Source organism: Cavenderia fasciculata (genome assembly GCF_000203815.1).
Source record: "Cavenderia fasciculata unplaced genomic scaffold Scf_Dfasci-G-b-143d02.r1-5, whole genome shotgun sequence".
NCBI lineage: Eukaryota > Evosea > Eumycetozoa > Acytosteliales > Cavenderiaceae > Cavenderia > Cavenderia fasciculata.
Window position 1 is genome coordinate 611,265 of NW_004457713.1, and position 18,018 is coordinate 629,282.

Below are 18,018 nucleotides of genomic sequence, written 5' to 3' on the forward strand. Positions count from 1 at the left end.
AAATAAATTAATTTATTATATTTAATTTATTATATTTAATTTAATTTACAAAGCCTTTTGATAAATGAATCGATTTGAATGATATCGATAGGGCCAATTAAAAGAAGGATAGATATTATATAGATTGTGTGTTGATGATATACATTGGATTGATTGATTATTGGTTTGAATGGAATGTAAAAAGGCAGATGGTGTAAACTCTAAATCGTCAGAGTTGTTGTTGTCTGATCCACCAATATATTGAGGTAAAGTGGAGGGGGATGATGATCGTCTAGAACGTCTTGTATGTAACCTAATAACAAGGTTGAGAAGTTTACTATTCTCCTCAATGTAGTCTTGGTATTCCTCGGCCATGGTCGATATGATAAGAGTGGTGATATTGGATTTGGCGGCATCCAATCGAATGAGAGCCGATTCGTCACACTTTAAGACGGGCACGTTGATGGCCAGTTTAAAATCATTTGGCATAAGAGTCATATCGTACATCCAATGCACCTTGACCAACGACCGATTAAAAGCAATCAGTGACTGCAAGTTGATTAGGTCGACGCGTGCCTGGTCGTAGGTCGAGCCCTGTGTAAACAGTGGTGTGGTAATGTGGGTGAGGCTGGTACACGAGGTGAGGAAAAGTGTGTAAAAGAGATGGCTAGACATGGGAGACACGCGTATCCAGTCTTTGAGAGGTGGGACGGCAGACCCTCCACTCACTTGACCTAGACTATTCACATGTTGACCAATCGGGAATAAATGTGGGGGTAGACGAACAACACCTATACGAACACGACGCAATGCTTTAAACTGACCAAGCAACGAATAGAGATCCGATGTGATGGCATAGTCTGTACCGCCAACCGTAATGTCAAGCCTCTTTAAATTGGCACGGAATGGAGCAAGTGACAATGTGTTTTTGAGTTGCTGCAAAAAGACGTGGCTCACCGAATTGATACGTGACGATGTCTCGGGTACCGCAGCGTTCAACTTGATGGTTGTCAATGTGTTTTGATTGGTTTGCAACAACAACATGAGCATTGACGTGTCATATCCACTCTGTGAAATACACAAACTCGTCAATTGAATGGTTGGATTACGAATCATACTGTCCATGTCAACCGGCAACACTGGTACACTCCATTTCGTAGTATCGATTGACAAGCGAGTCAAATTGATATTCTTCATTGTCAACATTCTTCCCATACTCGATATTTGATTTGCCTTTAATGTTTGATCGTATTGACTTGCTATTACATTTAATGTATGTATCTTTTCTAGTATTCCACTTGTTGTATTCTTGTTGTTGTTGTTGTTGTTTTGATCAATATCCAAACTTGATAGATATAATATTCTAAGGGTATAAAATGATGTAGTCAATGTTGATATACGTTTATAGGGACAGTATTTGTTGGTCAAGTGTCTTTCAATGTCTAAATAGAGGTCAACTGCTTGTCTACAGTTAATCTCGTTTCTACCCAACACCATTTCACTCAACAATGACTGAACGATCAACAAATGACTAGATGATACCAATGCCAAAGATAATCTCCATTTCCTACTACCCAATTTATAATCAACCACCAATTGTAATATCTCTTTTTGAATTGCAAAACTGTTCATCCTAGCCTCGATCTCTCTAATAACTAATTACAAATACAAATATATTTTATATATATACAAATAATAATAATAATAATACAATGAATGAGTGTGAGTTATATTATAATACAAATACAGATAAAGAATACAGATATAGATAGAGATGATGAAGATGCCTTTAACCACTTCCACAAGTACTTAACAGGGTGGGTGGGTGATGATGCAAGCTCCTAAAAGAAGAAGTGATGAGGGTAGTACTGGGATGGGAGGATAAGAATGATAAACTAAAGGTGGTCGAAGCTAGAAACACGAGAACTTTTCTGTGAAACCGCTTGATCACCCGACGCCCTGGGTCTGGGTGGGTTTGCAGATGAACTTTTTTTTTTTTTTTGATGGGTTTGCGATTGCAGATGAACATGCTTTTGCTTACTTTGATTTAATCCTCTATTATCTGACGCATTTCAGCTATAAAACAGAGGTGGGATGGAACAAATATAATAAAAGTTAATGAAAAAAAGGTTGTTGTCGATTTATTATAATTAATGTATTATTGTTAGTAAAAAAAAATATTTAATTAAATATATAGGATTGTGATTTGTTGTGTGAATAATGTTGTGATGATTATTATTATTATTAATTTGTTTATCTATGTCTTGACCATTCTTTTAAAGAAACTGAACGACTAAATCTAGATTTAAATGATTTGACTTGGTATTTATGTTTCTTGAGATAGTAGATGACACCGGCTGCGATAATGGCTGCACATACTACACCAACAGTGACACCGACAATGACAGCGGTCCAACTCTTCTTATCGATGGGGTCTTCGGTAGTTTCTTTTCTGTCGTATACGAGAACTGAAATATCGGGGTCATAGACAAATGATTCGATAAACGATGGGATGACGGTAGTGACGAGTGTACCATTGGTAGCTGGTGTGATGTAATGAGAGACACGCATTGGGAAGTTGTCTACGAGTACTCTGTTGATTAAACGACTGTATACTTGGTTACCGAGGTTATCGACCATAACTAAAGATGACATGACGGCACCATCATTAAATGTGACTTGGGTATCATTGCCAATATCTCCAACAAACGATGCTACGTGAAGAGTATTTTCGGTAGAGTTAAACTCCCAACCTTGTACACGGAAACTGTACTTTAACGATCCAAGTTTGACATTGAATGTTTCACCTGCAAATGTTACTGGATAAGAGTCGACAGTGAGAGCAGCGTTTGAATTGGCCGATGGAATGTATTGAGAAAAGTTGACAGAAAGTAATCCGTCATCTGAAACATATCCAAAGAGTAGTTCGGTGAGTTCTTCTTGGGTGGTTGGGTGAATGACGGTAGACTCATTGTTGAGGATGAGTTTCCAGAGTGTTGTGCTTAGATCGACTTGCTCGACGACTGTGCCGTTCACGTCAACCTCTGTGATGGATTGCATAGAGAATGAGAGTGTGACGTACTTGTTTTCAATCGATACTTCAGTGTTGTTGGGGTTGACTGCAAGCTTGCTAAATTCGGGTGGGCTGCCACCAGTGGTAGAGTTGCCTCCCATGTTAAACTCGCATTGTGGACCATCGTAACCCTTGATACAGACACAATATCCAGACTGACACGTACCATTGTTGAGACAGGTGAGTGCGCAGGTAACAGGTCCGGACGAATTGGTCACGAGCACGATTTGAGGTGAGATGATGGGGTCGAAACGACGGTTACGCACGGCAATACGGACATTGTAGCCGGTACTGTCGACAAGCTTGTTAACGGTACACGAGGTGGTGGTAGAGACACAGGCAGAGCCCCAAGTCTTGTTGTCGTAGGAGAGTTGAGCTTCGTAGTAGGTGGCACCGGGGACACCACCAGTCGAGCTGGTTGACCAGGTAAAAGCGATACTTTGTTGGGTGGTGTTGGTCTGACTGGCAATAATAACGCCTTCAGGAATTGGATAGGTTTGGAAGTTGACGACTCTGTTCAAAGATGTGCCGTCGTTGGCGAGATCGAGACGATAGGTGAATGCGTCGAGACTAGAGATGGGTTTGTAGCAGTTGGCAGGTGTCAAATGGTCGCAGAGCACCGCGTCGTTGACCGAGACGGTCCAGACTGTTTGACCTGGCACACCACCAGCCGTGACAATATCAACATAGATACCAGTTTCATTGCGTTGGTATGGTTCAAAGTTGGTGAGTGAGATGATGGGGTAGGTGGTAATCGGGAGGATGGTCTCTCTGGTCACTCCATCATTTGAAGTGACTGCACGGAATACAAAAGTGGTTGCAGGGGCAAGACCTGAAAACACGCACAAATTATTGAGACATTGTGTGTTGACACCGTTGACAAAGAGTTGAGTGACAGTGTCTACGGTTGGTGCACCGCCCGTTACAGTCAAATTGACAACAATAGTGGTAGTGGTGAGTTGGACAATATTGATCTTGGGAGAGTTGATTGAGGGATAGGTAGTGAATGCGACTTGAGTAGTGATGGTCTTGTCGACGAGATAGGTGGCTGTGACGACAAAGTTGTACGTCTTGTTGGGTTGTAGTTGGGTGAGTTGGCAGGCAGACTCGAGTACGTCGCACTTGGTAGCTGCACCATCCAACGTGGTGAGGTAGGTGATGGGAGTGTCTGACAAGACTGCTCTGAGTGGATAAGACAAGACGGCAGAGGTGGTCATGACTTGAGCAGTGTTGATAGCGATAGCTGCACCGTTTGGAAGGGTGAATTGACGAACAAATGATGCAGACAATGAACCACGGGTAGCTGTAACACCAAGGTTGTAAGTGACTTGTGGAACCAATTCAGTAATGTTGCATGTGCTTAGAGTGGGTGGACAATCGACTCTTGCAGCACCATCAAGTGTAACAGCGTAGGATACAGCGGTATTTGCATCACCTCCAGTTGCAGCATAAGACACTTGTATCCAAGTGGCCGAATAATCAGTCACAACAACCGAGGGGATCTTGAATGCATCCAATGTCTTGAAGGTAGTGGTTCTAGACACCTTTCCAAGTGTTTGGGAAGCAGTCACTGTCAACAAATAGTCGGTCAATGGGACAAGAGTATCAATCACACAAGTAGACAATACACATCCAACCACTTGTTGACCATTCAATTCGTAGGACAATGTCCAAATATTTGGATCCAAATTGTAAGTTGGGTTGGCCGAGATTTGAGCAATATTCGATGTAACACCTGAAACTACAATGTTGAATGACAATGCAACATAATTAAATACTGGTGAAGAAGCCGAGGAAGTAGAATAGTTGGCAATGGCACGCAACTGATACCATGGATATGATTTGATCAATGGGACAGCAATAGAATTGGGACTGGTCGATGTAACGAGTTTGTTTAAACCGTTATAAATCGAGTACTCGGTGTTGGCAAAATCACCACCAACCGAAGTTACAGTCACATACAATTTGTTGGCACTGCTATCAGTAGTGGCACTATTGATAACAACCGATTTGACCTTGCTGTATGTTGTAAATGTCGTGACTTTGGTTGGAGCCCATTCATTATTATTGTAATTTCCAGTCACTGTAATAGTATTTACACTCTGTTCTTTTAATCCAGTTGCACTACATGATTGTCCAATTTGACAATTCAAAGTCATAGCATTATTCAATAATAGAGAGTATTGAACATTCTTTAATGGTACCAAAGTTGTAAATACAAAATTTACATAATTAATATCAATCTTGTTTGTATTAATTTGAATTCCATCAATTACTAAAATTAAAAAGAAAAGAAGATTAATTTAATTGCTATGTTTTTTTCTTTCTTTTCATTTCTTTTCTATCATCTTGTTTACATACCACTATCTGAATGAACAGCGATTTCAGATTGAGCATTATCTTCATAATAATGTCCAACTACTACAATATCTATATCATTTCCACCAGTTTGGACGGTAGCAGTGTAACCGGTAGTATTAAAGACAAAGTCACCATCGACATGGACAGAGTAGACAATTGGTAATGAACCACCATCAATTAGACCATAGGCAACGGTTGCAGTGGTGGGAGTATTACTAATCAAATAGAGACGAGTCAATGAGAATGGATAACTGGTGGTAACATCTGTTTGAGGAGTAGGGAACATATTTCCAGTGACATCAATACCTTGGAATCTAACGGCATAGGTGGTATTTAAAGTGAGACCAGTTACAACTACAGTTCCAACCAATTCATTTACTTGGAATGTTTTATAAAATGTACTAGTATACCAAACTCTATAACTATTAAATATATAATTTGATACAAAACTAACTTGGAAACTTGATGATGTTATATATGTTATTGATGATGTTACTAGAAAAATTAAATTAAAAAAATATTAATATTATTATTATTATTATTTCTTTTTTCTCTTACATTGAATATTATTAAATGGTAAATTTGGATTACCATATTCAATATCAATTTCATTTTCTGCATGGACGAAAATGACAAAATAACCAATTGAAACTTCCATTGTACATTGGGTGGCTGGGGTTTGTTGACATTGTGGTACACTTACTCCATTGAGTTTAATAGAGTATAGGGTGGTAGTGGTTGGTGCACCGTATTGAGCAGCGTATTTTACACTGAGATGTGTATCATTGAGAGAGACGAGGGTGACCATTTGACCAGCTGGGAAGTTGATGGATGGATAAGAAGTGACGACGATTTGAGAAGAGATGAGGTTGATTTGATTGTATGTTCCTTGGAAGAGGTATTGCGCAGATACTGTATAAGTGGTGCTTTCACTAACCAATGCCATCATTGAATAATCTGGATTGTCTGAATTCTCCAAATCAGAGACACCTGTAACTTGATAGTCGAATAGAGGGAATCTAGCTGGAACAATTTGAGATGGCACGGCTGAGAAATAGATGGTTCTTGAAAGTGCCAAATATTCAATGGTTTGGGTCAAGACATAGGTAGAGACGGAGAATCCAAACTCAAAGGAATCGATTTGGTTTTGGATGGTGATCATGACATCAATGATTTCCGATTGATTGGCTGTGATTGCACAGATACCCGATACTCCGTTACATTGGACAGCGTCTTGATACTTGAAAGTGTATGTTTTGGCGGCGGTTGGATTACTTCCAGTCAACGAGGCAAGGGTGACTTGGACCGATCCCAAAGCTGGATTGTAAACGGCAGCTGAAAAGGTGGCGTCCATGATACCGCGAGTAGTGGCGGGGGTAGTGGTAGTTTGATAGGTGTTGTCGGCGACAGAGTACATGACCACCTGGACAGAGTATTGTGTTTGTGGACTGAGATTTCTAATTTCACATGGTAGAGAAGTACATTTGTCTTGACCATCGACCAAAACAAATGTTTGAATTGATCCAACCAACACTGGACTAGTAACAGCTTCAACGACGAAACCAGTTGCAAATGTAGTTATAGTTGGTACAACGGTAAATGGTTTTGGTAGAGTTTTGAATGTTGAGATGGCACCATCTTTTTGTTGATCATTATTCACGACAGAGACCGAGTATTCATAGGTTGTGTTGGCAGTAAGAGTACCGATGGCACAAGTAGCACCACCTACACCCCAACAACCGATCGACTGTTGTCCATTCAAAGAGATATAGTATTTGCTACCTGCTCCTGAATTTCCAATTGGACAACCACCAGTAGAACCATAGGACACCGATACAGAGTTGACCGATGGAGTAGTGGAAAACGCTGACAATTGAAGAATCAATGTATTGAATGTATTGGTAGACTGTAAAAATACGGTCGGTGGAACATTGACTTGGGAAATCTTGGCAAAGTAGGTGTATGGTGTACCCAATGTTGTAGTAATATTGACCACATTACCATTTTGAAGGGTTGTTGGATACCCTGTAAGTGAAAGACCATGTAATAATCCAAATGCATTTTGACTTGGTGAAATTGTAAATAATGTATATTCAGTAAACCAATTTATACTTACAGTTGCTATAAAACAAATAAATTAGTATATTTGTATTTGTATTTTTTTTTTTTTTCTTACATACGTTGAGCAAAATTTGGTAAATAACGATCTAGAGTGAATACACTAAAGGTGTTTGATTGAGAGTTGACAACAACTTTATGGAAACCAAGGTAGGAGACTGGAATATTACATGATGCACTATTGCCAGGATTGTTCATGTTTTTACATGCAGTGAGAATGGCATCGTTGTAAACAACAGTGAAATTGAGTGGAAGAATGGATGGAGTGTTGAAAGTGACGGAAAGAGCAGTACCAGAGTATGATCCTGGTGTGAGGACTGTATCTGTCCATTGTTGAGTCTTGAGTGTTGCAGTTGGACTGGTTTGAAGAGTAACTGACTGTGCATTGAAAAATTCCATATCAAGAGAATAAGCTGAAGCAATATTCAAACCAGACATGGTACATGGACTTCCATAAACAACTGATTGACAAACAATACCTCCATTCAATTTATAGGTTACAGTTGTTGGTACACCTGTTTGTAATGTGTATTGACCTGTAACTACCAAATCAGTTGGTGAAATTGAATTTATCTTTACATTTGTATATGCATCTAAAAAGAAAGAAATAAAAAGAAAAAAGAAACGAAAAAATTAATATTATTATTATTAATAATTTTTTTGTTTTTTTTACATACGTTGAGTTAAGAATAATTTTCTTTGAGTACTTTGACTAAACCCATCATCCATTACCATTCGGACACGATAATAACTGTATTGGTCAAGAACGTAGGTTGGGGTGGTCAAGTCACATACATAGGGGACCAAACCAGTTGGTTGGACGCATCCGGAAGCTTCAACTTGAAGAAGTGAGCTTTGATAGAATACCTTCATACCAAGAGTATCGACGCTGCCACCAGTGTAAACGGGCTTGACGGGAATGGAATTATAGGTGATGATACCGGCGGTATCAATATCGGTCAATTTAACCGATGCGGGGAGTGGAGTGGTGTAGACAAATTGTTTGGACAATATGTTATTCTTGACGGCATAGATGGTGAGGTTGACTGGTGCACCGGAAGCAGTGACCGATTGATTGGGGATCTTGCAAGCTGTCACCACTGATGCACAAGTAAACTCATTGTTGTTCATGAAATATTTGGCAGAGACACCAGTATCAACGGTAATGAGAAAGTAAAAGTTGGATGTTGTAATGGTAGAGGTTTGGATCGATGCAGCGAGTGTTGGAATATCGATAAATGATGAAAGGGTGGAGACGGTGGCCGTAGAGCTACCATACGCCTCTACCTTGAATTGAATGGGATAGGTTGAATAGGTAGCTGTACACGTCATGACAGCTGGCACGTTGGTCAACCCACATGCACCGACCGACACACCACCGGCATCAACCATATTAAGATTGAAACGTGGTATGATCGATGTGTAGGGTGTAGCTCCCAATACCAATTTCAATCCACTCGGTCCGTTGTAGGTGTTGGTGACAGTTGGCACAAAGGCGGGCACAGGAACATACAACTTGAATGAAAAGTGTGTCTTGGTGCAAGTATCCATCGATGTGGCTGGTTTCGAGTAGGTGGCACAGTTTGGACCAGACTGAATGTTGGGTGTCGAATTTGTATCGATTGAGAAACTTTTCTTGATCATCAAGTCGGAACGTGCACATGTCGAGGGCAAGAGGATGACTTGGATGTTGTTGGGTGCGTACTTGGCGCACGATGTATCCATACTAATCTCGTAAAAGTAGTAGCCGGCCACTGGAAGGAGCACCTCTTCGTCTCCGAGCGTTGTGACGGTCACACCGTCACTGCATTCGCCTACGGTGGCGGCAAAGAGTGTGCTTTCTACGAGCACACCATTATTGTTGAAAAAGGTGTCTGGTATGACCGATGGAGTGGTACAAGTCGAGTCATTGTAAGATGTCTGTGCCATAACACCGCCGATCAACTGATAGTTGTAGTAATAGTCGATAGCCGATCCATTCAGATTCAATGCTTTAAAGCATACACCTACTTTTGCGTGTGTTACTCTGACAACTGTAGCCGAACTTGCACATGTCGATTTCTCCTCTATACGTACAATAGTAGATTCTACTACATTATTAATAAACAAAGACAACAAACATAATAATGATAAAAATACAAATACTAAAGTATTATTATTGTATATTTTCATTTTTTGAGTGTGTGAAAGGGGAGTGTACTATAGTGATTATAAAAAAAAAATAATAATAGTATTCTAGTCACTGCTAACCCCAACAAATACTATGTTATGTATGTATGTATATATGTATGTATGATACGCTGTTTCTACTATGTTTTATAAAATATAGAATTATATAAATAAGTAATAAATGTGTATGTGTATATGTATTTAGAGATAAGAAGAAGAAGAAGAAGAAGATATAATTATAGAATGTTTGTTCGAAACGGCTGTTGTGTTGTGATGTTTGGTTTGGTTAGGATTGTCTGTTAACTTTTAGTAGCGTGTGACCCTTTGTTCAACGACGATCAAGATTAACAAGATGTAGCACCGATGACCATACGAGAATGTGTGTGTTTCAAAAAAATATCATCTGCAGCTGGGCTTGCACGACATAGGCTAACGGCAACACCACCCATCACGTGCATCGATTGTTTTTTTATGTTGTATTTTCTCACGATTTTATGGCAATCAACGATTAGGGTTTGATTCGACGAATGTCCCATTCTGAGCTGTATTGTAGGGTTGTGCAAAAATAAAAAGGGAGGGAATCCTTCAAAGATATGTCCTGATATGGTGATTGAAACCATCGATGGATGGATTGGAGCCTTATTAATTGAGTTGCAAAGATAGAAACACTCAACACAATTACAACACGACAACAACAACAACAATAGACAATAGACAATTACCAGATTCACTCAAAAAGAACAAATATAATTCAAAGATCATGTGTGTGATGAGTGAGTAGTATAGTTACTATGTGACTATCTATTCTCTCTCTTGATGTTTGATGGAGGACATTGTGTTTTACTATAATAGGTTATATCTATCTATCTGTAACAACAACAGACAACAAGAACGACGACAGACACTCCACAAACAACACATCATACCACCGCTGCAATAAACAAAAAGAGTAGTAACAAAAGAGAGAGAGAGAGAAAACAATAGAACACCAGGTGGATGATAGACTGTTTAGGATGGATGGTAGGATAGTCAGTCGGTCGAGTAAACCAACACTATCACACACACCCCCCCCCCCCCCCCCCCACTGTTTGACTTGTCCAATGCGTGGATGGATTGGATGGATCATGTGGTGTGGGTGATCAAATACAACATACATTATATGTGTATAAATATGTATATAGAGATCATAGAGATACACTCATTATGGTATAGATTCACTGTAAGTACTGATACATCCCAAAACAACAACAACAACATGATCACAACAACCACCATACCATACACATTCAAACATTCTATCTATTCATGTGAAAATGTGGAGGATGGAATAGAGAGGATGGGATGAATAGAGACTGAATGGATGGATGGATGGAGATAATGAATACAACATCAAGGAACAAAAAGACAGATTCAAACAAAAACAACAATAACAACCAAAAGTGGATATTATTTTAAAATCATTTTATTTGGTTGCCATTTATCATTCCACATCCATCCATTCACATTCACATTCATATTCATATTCACATCATTCATTCTTTTTATTAATAATAGTACAATCAACAATCACGAATCATTATCATTAATATTTAATATTCACTCAAACTCAAAAATTTAAAACCTTGGTTTACAAATATATAGTTACATCAAAGACAATAGCAGAGCAAAGAGAGAGAGAGTAAGAATAAGTAATACAAGACTGAAGAAGAAATTCATTTTTGTAGAATATCATTTTTCCAACACTACTGTGTTTGTGTGTGTGTATGTATTATTATTTTTTTAATCACTTGTTTTATTGTATATATACTACTCACCCTACATATATGCACATACGCACCTGACTTTTTTTTTTTTTTTCCACACACACATACACTATTTATTTTTATATCCACGATGAATCAATTTACAACCTAATTAATATTAATATATTAATATTACTATTATTATTATCAAATTACAAATATTCTTGGTTAATTTTTGATATTGATTTACAAATTTATTTTTTTGATTTGATAGTTTGTAATAATAATAATAATAATAATAATAATTATCCATCATATTTTTTTTTTGTTGTTGCAAAGTCGATTTGTCATTCTACATAATTCTATAACAACCACCACATTGTTCCTTTACCTCCTCCTCCTCTTCGATCATTATTCTCATACACACTTTTTCTTTTATTCATTTCCCTACCTTTTTTGTTTATAATTTTTTTTTGATCCCATTGTCGTTTATTATTCCTAACTTTTCTATAGCTAATCAATCAATCAATCAATCAAATAATCAATCAAATATTAATATTAAATTTTTAGAATTTACAATTATAAAGAGATAGACAGATAGATAGATAGATTCAATCAAACTTCCAGTTCAATCAATCACAAGAACAAAAACAAAACTCCCTTTCTCCTTTCAAGTTTTTATAAATTTGATTTGTAAGTACTATACCAAAAATAATAAATAATAATAATAATAAACTATGTGTATTAATTTTTAATTTATTTATTTATTATTTTGATTATAGAAACTTTTTTTTTTTTTTTTCAAAAGAGAGATGAGTTTAATGGTAAATAATCATCCATACCAAACTATGGATGTATATGGAAATGGAATGATTCAACAAATGCATCCCAATACATATGTTGGCATGCATCCATCTCAAATGGCTGGTGTTGTTCCACATCTCCAACACCTTCAAGCACAAGGAATGCAGGGTTCATCATCTGCCATGAACTCACCCGTTGTCATTACCGGTGCCAATAATATTAATAATAATAATAATAATAATAATGGAGTTGTGGGAACACCAGTATCTCAACCTACACCTGCTATCATATCATCGGGTTCGCCATCCGCCAACTCACAATCAACCTCACCAAGTACACTCAATCAATCGAGTAACAAGAGAATGGCAATTACTCAACAGACATGTTTGGTTGAGGAAAAGTTCTCAAAAAATGGTGTACAAAAGAATGTACATGTTGTCGTCAAGAATAATCCATTCCTACTCACACTTACTCTTTATGACAAGTCACTCAACTTTCACCATTTGTCACCTGAAGTGCAGCTAGTGTACGACAGTGAGAATCTTAAAGAGGTTGACTCGGCCACTATGAAACCCTTAGAGTACAAGACACGTGCCAACGAGGATGGTGACCAGCTGACCGTTGAACTGCGTATCAAAGTATTGTCCAGCCAGCTTGAAGACATGTTGTTCCGTGCCCGTGTCAAAATCATCGACCCTCGCACCCGAAAGGAGATCACCGGGCTCGCAGTCATCACTCACCCCATCAGAGTCGTCTCCAAGCCCGACCAAGTCAAGAAAAAGGCCAAAAAGAGAAAGAGAGCTCCAACAGACTCACTCATGGATACTCTTAACCGTTTGGAACATCAACAAAAAGAACAACAACGTTTATTAAAGAAATTATGTAATTTTGATAAAGAGAATAATGTTGGTCCTCAAACAAATAATAATAATCAAGATAATAATAATAATAGTGATAATAATACAACCGAATCAATATCAACTACATCAACAGCATTGGCAACGACTGAACAACAACAACAACAAGTAGTAACAGTAGATGAAGATGAAAAAGAATCAACTAATAATAACAAGTTGGAAAAGGATGATTTCCAAAGAGCATTTAAAGATTTTATTGGTGCTTTTAAACAATTACAATGTATGGATCCAGATGGAGCAGACAGTGCATTCAAAATCAATACTTGTGCAACCGATGCACAAACCATGTGTGAAATATTGGAGCTTGTCAAAGCAGAGTTGAAAAAAGAAGAACAAATCAAAGATTCTCAACAATGCCCCAATGGAAATGATTATAGTAATGTAGATTCACCTCAAAAGCCCGCTAATACAACAACACAATCAACTTCAGAATCACTCCAACAACAACAAAATAATTATGATTCATATTTTAATATGTTTACAAATGCAAATGCTGTAGTCCCACAAGTTGATATTTCTCAACCTCAACAACAACAATCAAATAATAATACAAATAGTAATAATAATAATAATAATAATACAACTACTACACCAGTTGTTAATATTAATAATGTAACAAATACAGTAGTTCCATCTCCATCATTAAAATCAAATAATAATACAAACAACACAAATAATTCAAACAATTCAAATGAATTACAACAACAACAACAACAGCAACAACAACAACAACAACAACAACAACAACAACAACAACAACAACAACAAATGTTACAACAACAATTATTACAACAACAACAACAGCAACAACAACAACAACAAGCAGCCGCAGCAGCTGCAATGTACCAACAACAAATCCAACAATACCAAATGCAACAATTACAATACCATCAACAAATTCAACAACAATTGGCAGCTGCATCACAAGTCCAACAACAACAGCAACAACAACCAACCACAGCAACAACAGTTGAACAACAACTCTATTTCCAACATTTACATCAACAACAACTTATGCAACAACAACTCCATCAACAACGTCTAATTCAACAACAAATCCAACAACAGCAACAACAACAACATATGATTCTATCACAACAAGTCCCATCTGTACCAATACCATCCAACAACAATAATAACAATACGACTCTTAATAATAATAATATGAATGCACCATCAACAACAGCCGATCAACAATTAAATAGTACTTTTATTGATTTGAATTCCGGATCATTTTTAAATTTCCCTTTCGCTGATCTAGGTTTCCAATCTGTTTAAAAAAAAGAACAAAAAAATATTAAAAAATAAATCTAATCATATTAATTAAATACATAACGTTTCTTTTAATTTATTCTCTCAAAGAATATAAATATAAACTTAATTTATTTATTTCTTTTTGTTGTTTGCTAATGGTTTTACTTGTGGTGGTTTTGAATTTGATTTTAATGGTGGGGCTTTCTTTTTTGGTTTCTCTTCCTCCTCTTCACTATTACTAAAATCTTGAGATGAGTCTGAATCCGAGTCTTCTTCACTACTTGAATTATCATCTTGAGATGAATCTTCATCCTCTTCATCGTCATCACTAATATCCATTTTGTTATTCTTTTTCGCTGGTGCTCTTTTAGCAGATGGTTTAGATTTTGGAGGTGGTGCTTTCTTTGTAGATGAGGATTTGGTATTTTTCTTTTGTTTGGACTTTGTTTCTTCTTCTTCTTCACTACTACTACTATTAATACTATTATTTTTATCATCTATTGATTCTTTTGATTGTGAATTGTTGTTATTATTATTATTATTTTGAATTAAAGATGATATTGATTGATTATCATCATCATGATGTGAATTATTATTATTATTATTATCTTCATTATTATTATTATTAATACCATTGGGAACTTTAATTTTAAAATTAGAATCCATTTTATCATTTTGATCTAAAACCAAATTATGTTCATTTGCCAAATGTAAAACGAAAATAAATGCCATTGAAATGGGGACATCTTGTCTGACACCTCTAAGATCATCAACCAAATTTGAGAAATTATTTGTAAATTTACATGTATCCGTTGTTGTTGTTGTTGATGTTGTTGACTCTGTTTCTTGATTTGTTTGACTAGATTCTATATCATTATCTTCAAGTTGATTATTTTCAAGGATTTCTTGTTCTTGTTCTTGTTGGGCGGTAGCTTCTTTTTTTTTATTCTTTTCAATTAAATTCCAAAGCGTTTGTTTGAGGAATTTAACATTGATGGATTTGGGACCTCTGGCATAAGTGATACCACTTGCAAGTCTAGTATTGTTGTTGTTGTTTGGATCTAAACTATATTGACCACCAAATGCACCGATTGACATACCAGTTGCTGATACACCATTGTTGGCAATCATGTCACTGACACTACCTCCAATTCCATTTCCAACGCCACTAGAGTCACCCCAGTCTCCCAAATCATCATACACTCCACCAACATTGTCAGCGGACCCATTGATAGTATTGTCATTGAGCATTTGCGAGCTGAGGAAATCACTCTCTCCTCCAAACCCACCTCCCATCTGGTCATTGTCAAAGTCATCTTCATCACCGTCATCTACACCACCAACATTGTCTTGTCCATCCTCTCCATCCTCGTTGTGATGTTCTCTATCTCTTTCTCTTTCTTTTTCTTTTTGGTTTGGAGGGTAAAGTGAAGCTAAAAACTCGTCACGTCGACTAAGTGGTGGGATGATCCACTTTGGTTTGTTGAATAGTCTACATAGTTGCTTAATGTCGTATTGAATGTCGGGTGCCATGGTGGTGGTGGACCCACCAGCCTTTCTGAGCATGGCGTCAGTCAACACGGTCGAATTCTTTCCTTTGGGTGGTTCAAACATTGAGTTTGGTGGAGGTGGAGCATCAAAATCGATAAATGTATTTGATTTTTTCTTTTTGGTTGTTTTTTTCTTTTTATCTCCCGTACCACCACTCTCCAAACCACCATCATCTATTGCGTTGTTGTTTGTATTGTTATTATTTCCACCAATACTTGGTCGAGAACGTAACCTCCAACTCTTGGTAGCATTTAGATTTCTCATGGGACCTTCGAGTACATCGTCCCAGTCATCTTGATCATCTACAATACCAACACCCATCTCTCCATACTCGGTACCATTTTTCTTTTCATCGTCGTCATCCATACCCATCTTGTTGATTGAATCTTGATTGAGATTTGAAAATATTGGATCATTTGGTACAAAGTCATCGCCACCAATACCACCACCACCAATTTGATCATTTATATCATCATCATCAAGATGATCAAAATGATCATCAAAATGACCATCTTGAGCGGCTGCAGCAACAGCAAACTTTTCTTCTGCATCCAAATCAATTTCACCACCTGCCATTTCATTATCCAACATTGCTGCCAATTCTTCTTCTTCTGTCATCTTTGTTTCAATCTTTTTTATACCATTATTTTGATTTTGATTCTGATTATTATTATTATTAATATCTTGATCAAAATGTTTAAATTGAATAAAACTATTAAATTGTGGACAGAGAGCAGGTGTATTCAATTTCTTGATAATTGAAAATATATTGTTGAATGGTTGTAAATTGACTATTTTGGTATTAGGCATTTCTTCTACTTCCTGTTCTTCTTCTTTTAATGATCCATTATCTTGTGGTTGATTATGACTATCTGAACTATCAAAAATGATTTTATAATGACTATTGACTGACAATTTGTTCATGAGTAAACCGGCAACACCACCAGCATCAAATGCAGCCGATGTTTTGTGAAACAATGGATCAGTCATAAAAGTAACATCAAACTTTTTACAATTGATATTGTTGATGTTTGATTCGAGGGTACTTGCACCACTTTTCTTTTTCTTCTTGTCTTTTGTTTTGGCGATTGGGTTACCTTCTTCATCGAGTTCTTCTTCCTGATCATCTTTGCTCTGTCCCTCTCCATCTTCTCCATCTTCGTTTGGTGGCATGTCCTTTCTCGATCTCGTCATCTCACCCCACATCCTGTAGGTATCAGTCATGACAGAATCGACACGCGACGAATAAATCTTTATCGTAGCATCCAACATACCCGAAACTTTTTGGAAATTAGTTTCTCCTTCTTCTCCATCTCTATTATTGATTGTTTGATTTTGTATTACATCATCAATGTGATCAATCAATTTTAATCCCCATGTATTCTTTTGATTAATTTTCTAGAATGAAAAATAAATAAATAAAAAGTAAATAAATAGAAATAGAAATAGAATAATAATCATCAATTATTATTATTTACTTCTAATACTTACATTCTCTGTTGATAATTTAATACAATTGGAATAGATTTCAGAGATTTGTTGATTTGATAATAATGATTTGGTTGTTGAAGGTGTACTTGGAATTTGAGGTCCATTTAAACTAATATTATTATTATTATTATTATTATTATTGTTTGTTAAAGATGAACTAGTTCTAGGAGGAAGGATTGATTTTCTTTTTGATTTTGGTATTGCTGATAGTTGTTGTTTAACATTTCTAATGTTATTGTTATTGTTGGATGATTCAATGTTGTCTTCTTCTTCATCTGTATTATTACCATCATCTTCTTCCTCCTCTGATGAATAATCTTTCTTTTTAGTAGCAGTTGTTGATGATGATGATGATTGTTTCTTTTTGTTGTTGTTGTTGTTGTTAACAACTACTTTATCAGTATCTTCATCTTCAAAATCTTCATTATCTAATTCTATATTGTTTGCACCACTCTTTGTATTATTATTATTACTATCTTTTAGTGCAAATCCAACAGATAATCTTCTTTTGGTGATCATTCTTCTTTAAATTAAAGATATCTATATTGTCTTTTTGTGT

The 18,018-nt window shown here is 36.7% G+C and overlaps 4 protein-coding genes across 4 annotated transcripts; 1 reads left to right on the forward strand and 3 right to left on the reverse strand.

Moving 5' to 3' along the window:
* Positions 1 to 45: 45 nt before the first annotated feature.
* On the reverse strand, positions 46 to 1,611 carry DFA_02460 (uncharacterized protein; the record flags this gene model as incomplete). Its single annotated transcript, XM_004366788.1, has 1 exon — positions 46 to 1,611. One exon carries the CDS (start codon positions 1,609 to 1,611, stop codon positions 46 to 48), a length of 1,566 nt encoding a protein of 521 aa, XP_004366845.1.
* Positions 1,612 to 2,232: 621 nt separating this feature from the next.
* DFA_02461 (uncharacterized protein) lies at positions 2,233 to 9,703 on the reverse strand (the record flags this gene model as incomplete). The annotated part of the gene is made up of 6 exons (XM_004366789.1): positions 2,233 to 5,327; positions 5,414 to 5,908; positions 5,972 to 7,534; positions 7,594 to 8,124; positions 8,209 to 9,621; positions 9,652 to 9,703. 6 exons carry the CDS (start codon positions 9,701 to 9,703, stop codon positions 2,233 to 2,235), a joined length of 7,149 nt encoding a protein of 2,382 aa, XP_004366846.1.
* A 91-nt stretch (positions 9,704 to 9,794) lies between these two features.
* On the forward strand, positions 9,795 to 14,441 carry cudA (putative transcriptional regulator; the record flags this gene model as incomplete). The annotated part of the gene is made up of 4 exons (XM_004366790.1): positions 9,795 to 9,805; positions 10,352 to 10,464; positions 11,342 to 11,378; positions 12,251 to 14,441. 4 exons carry the CDS (start codon positions 9,795 to 9,797, stop codon positions 14,439 to 14,441), a joined length of 2,352 nt encoding a protein of 783 aa, XP_004366847.1.
* Positions 14,442 to 14,549: 108 nt separating this feature from the next.
* On the reverse strand, positions 14,550 to 17,978 carry DFA_02463 (uncharacterized protein; the record flags this gene model as incomplete). Its single annotated transcript, XM_004366791.1, has 2 exons — positions 14,550 to 17,366; positions 17,460 to 17,978. 2 exons carry the CDS (start codon positions 17,976 to 17,978, stop codon positions 14,550 to 14,552), a joined length of 3,336 nt encoding a protein of 1,111 aa, XP_004366848.1.
* Positions 17,979 to 18,018: the final 40 nt, after the last annotated feature.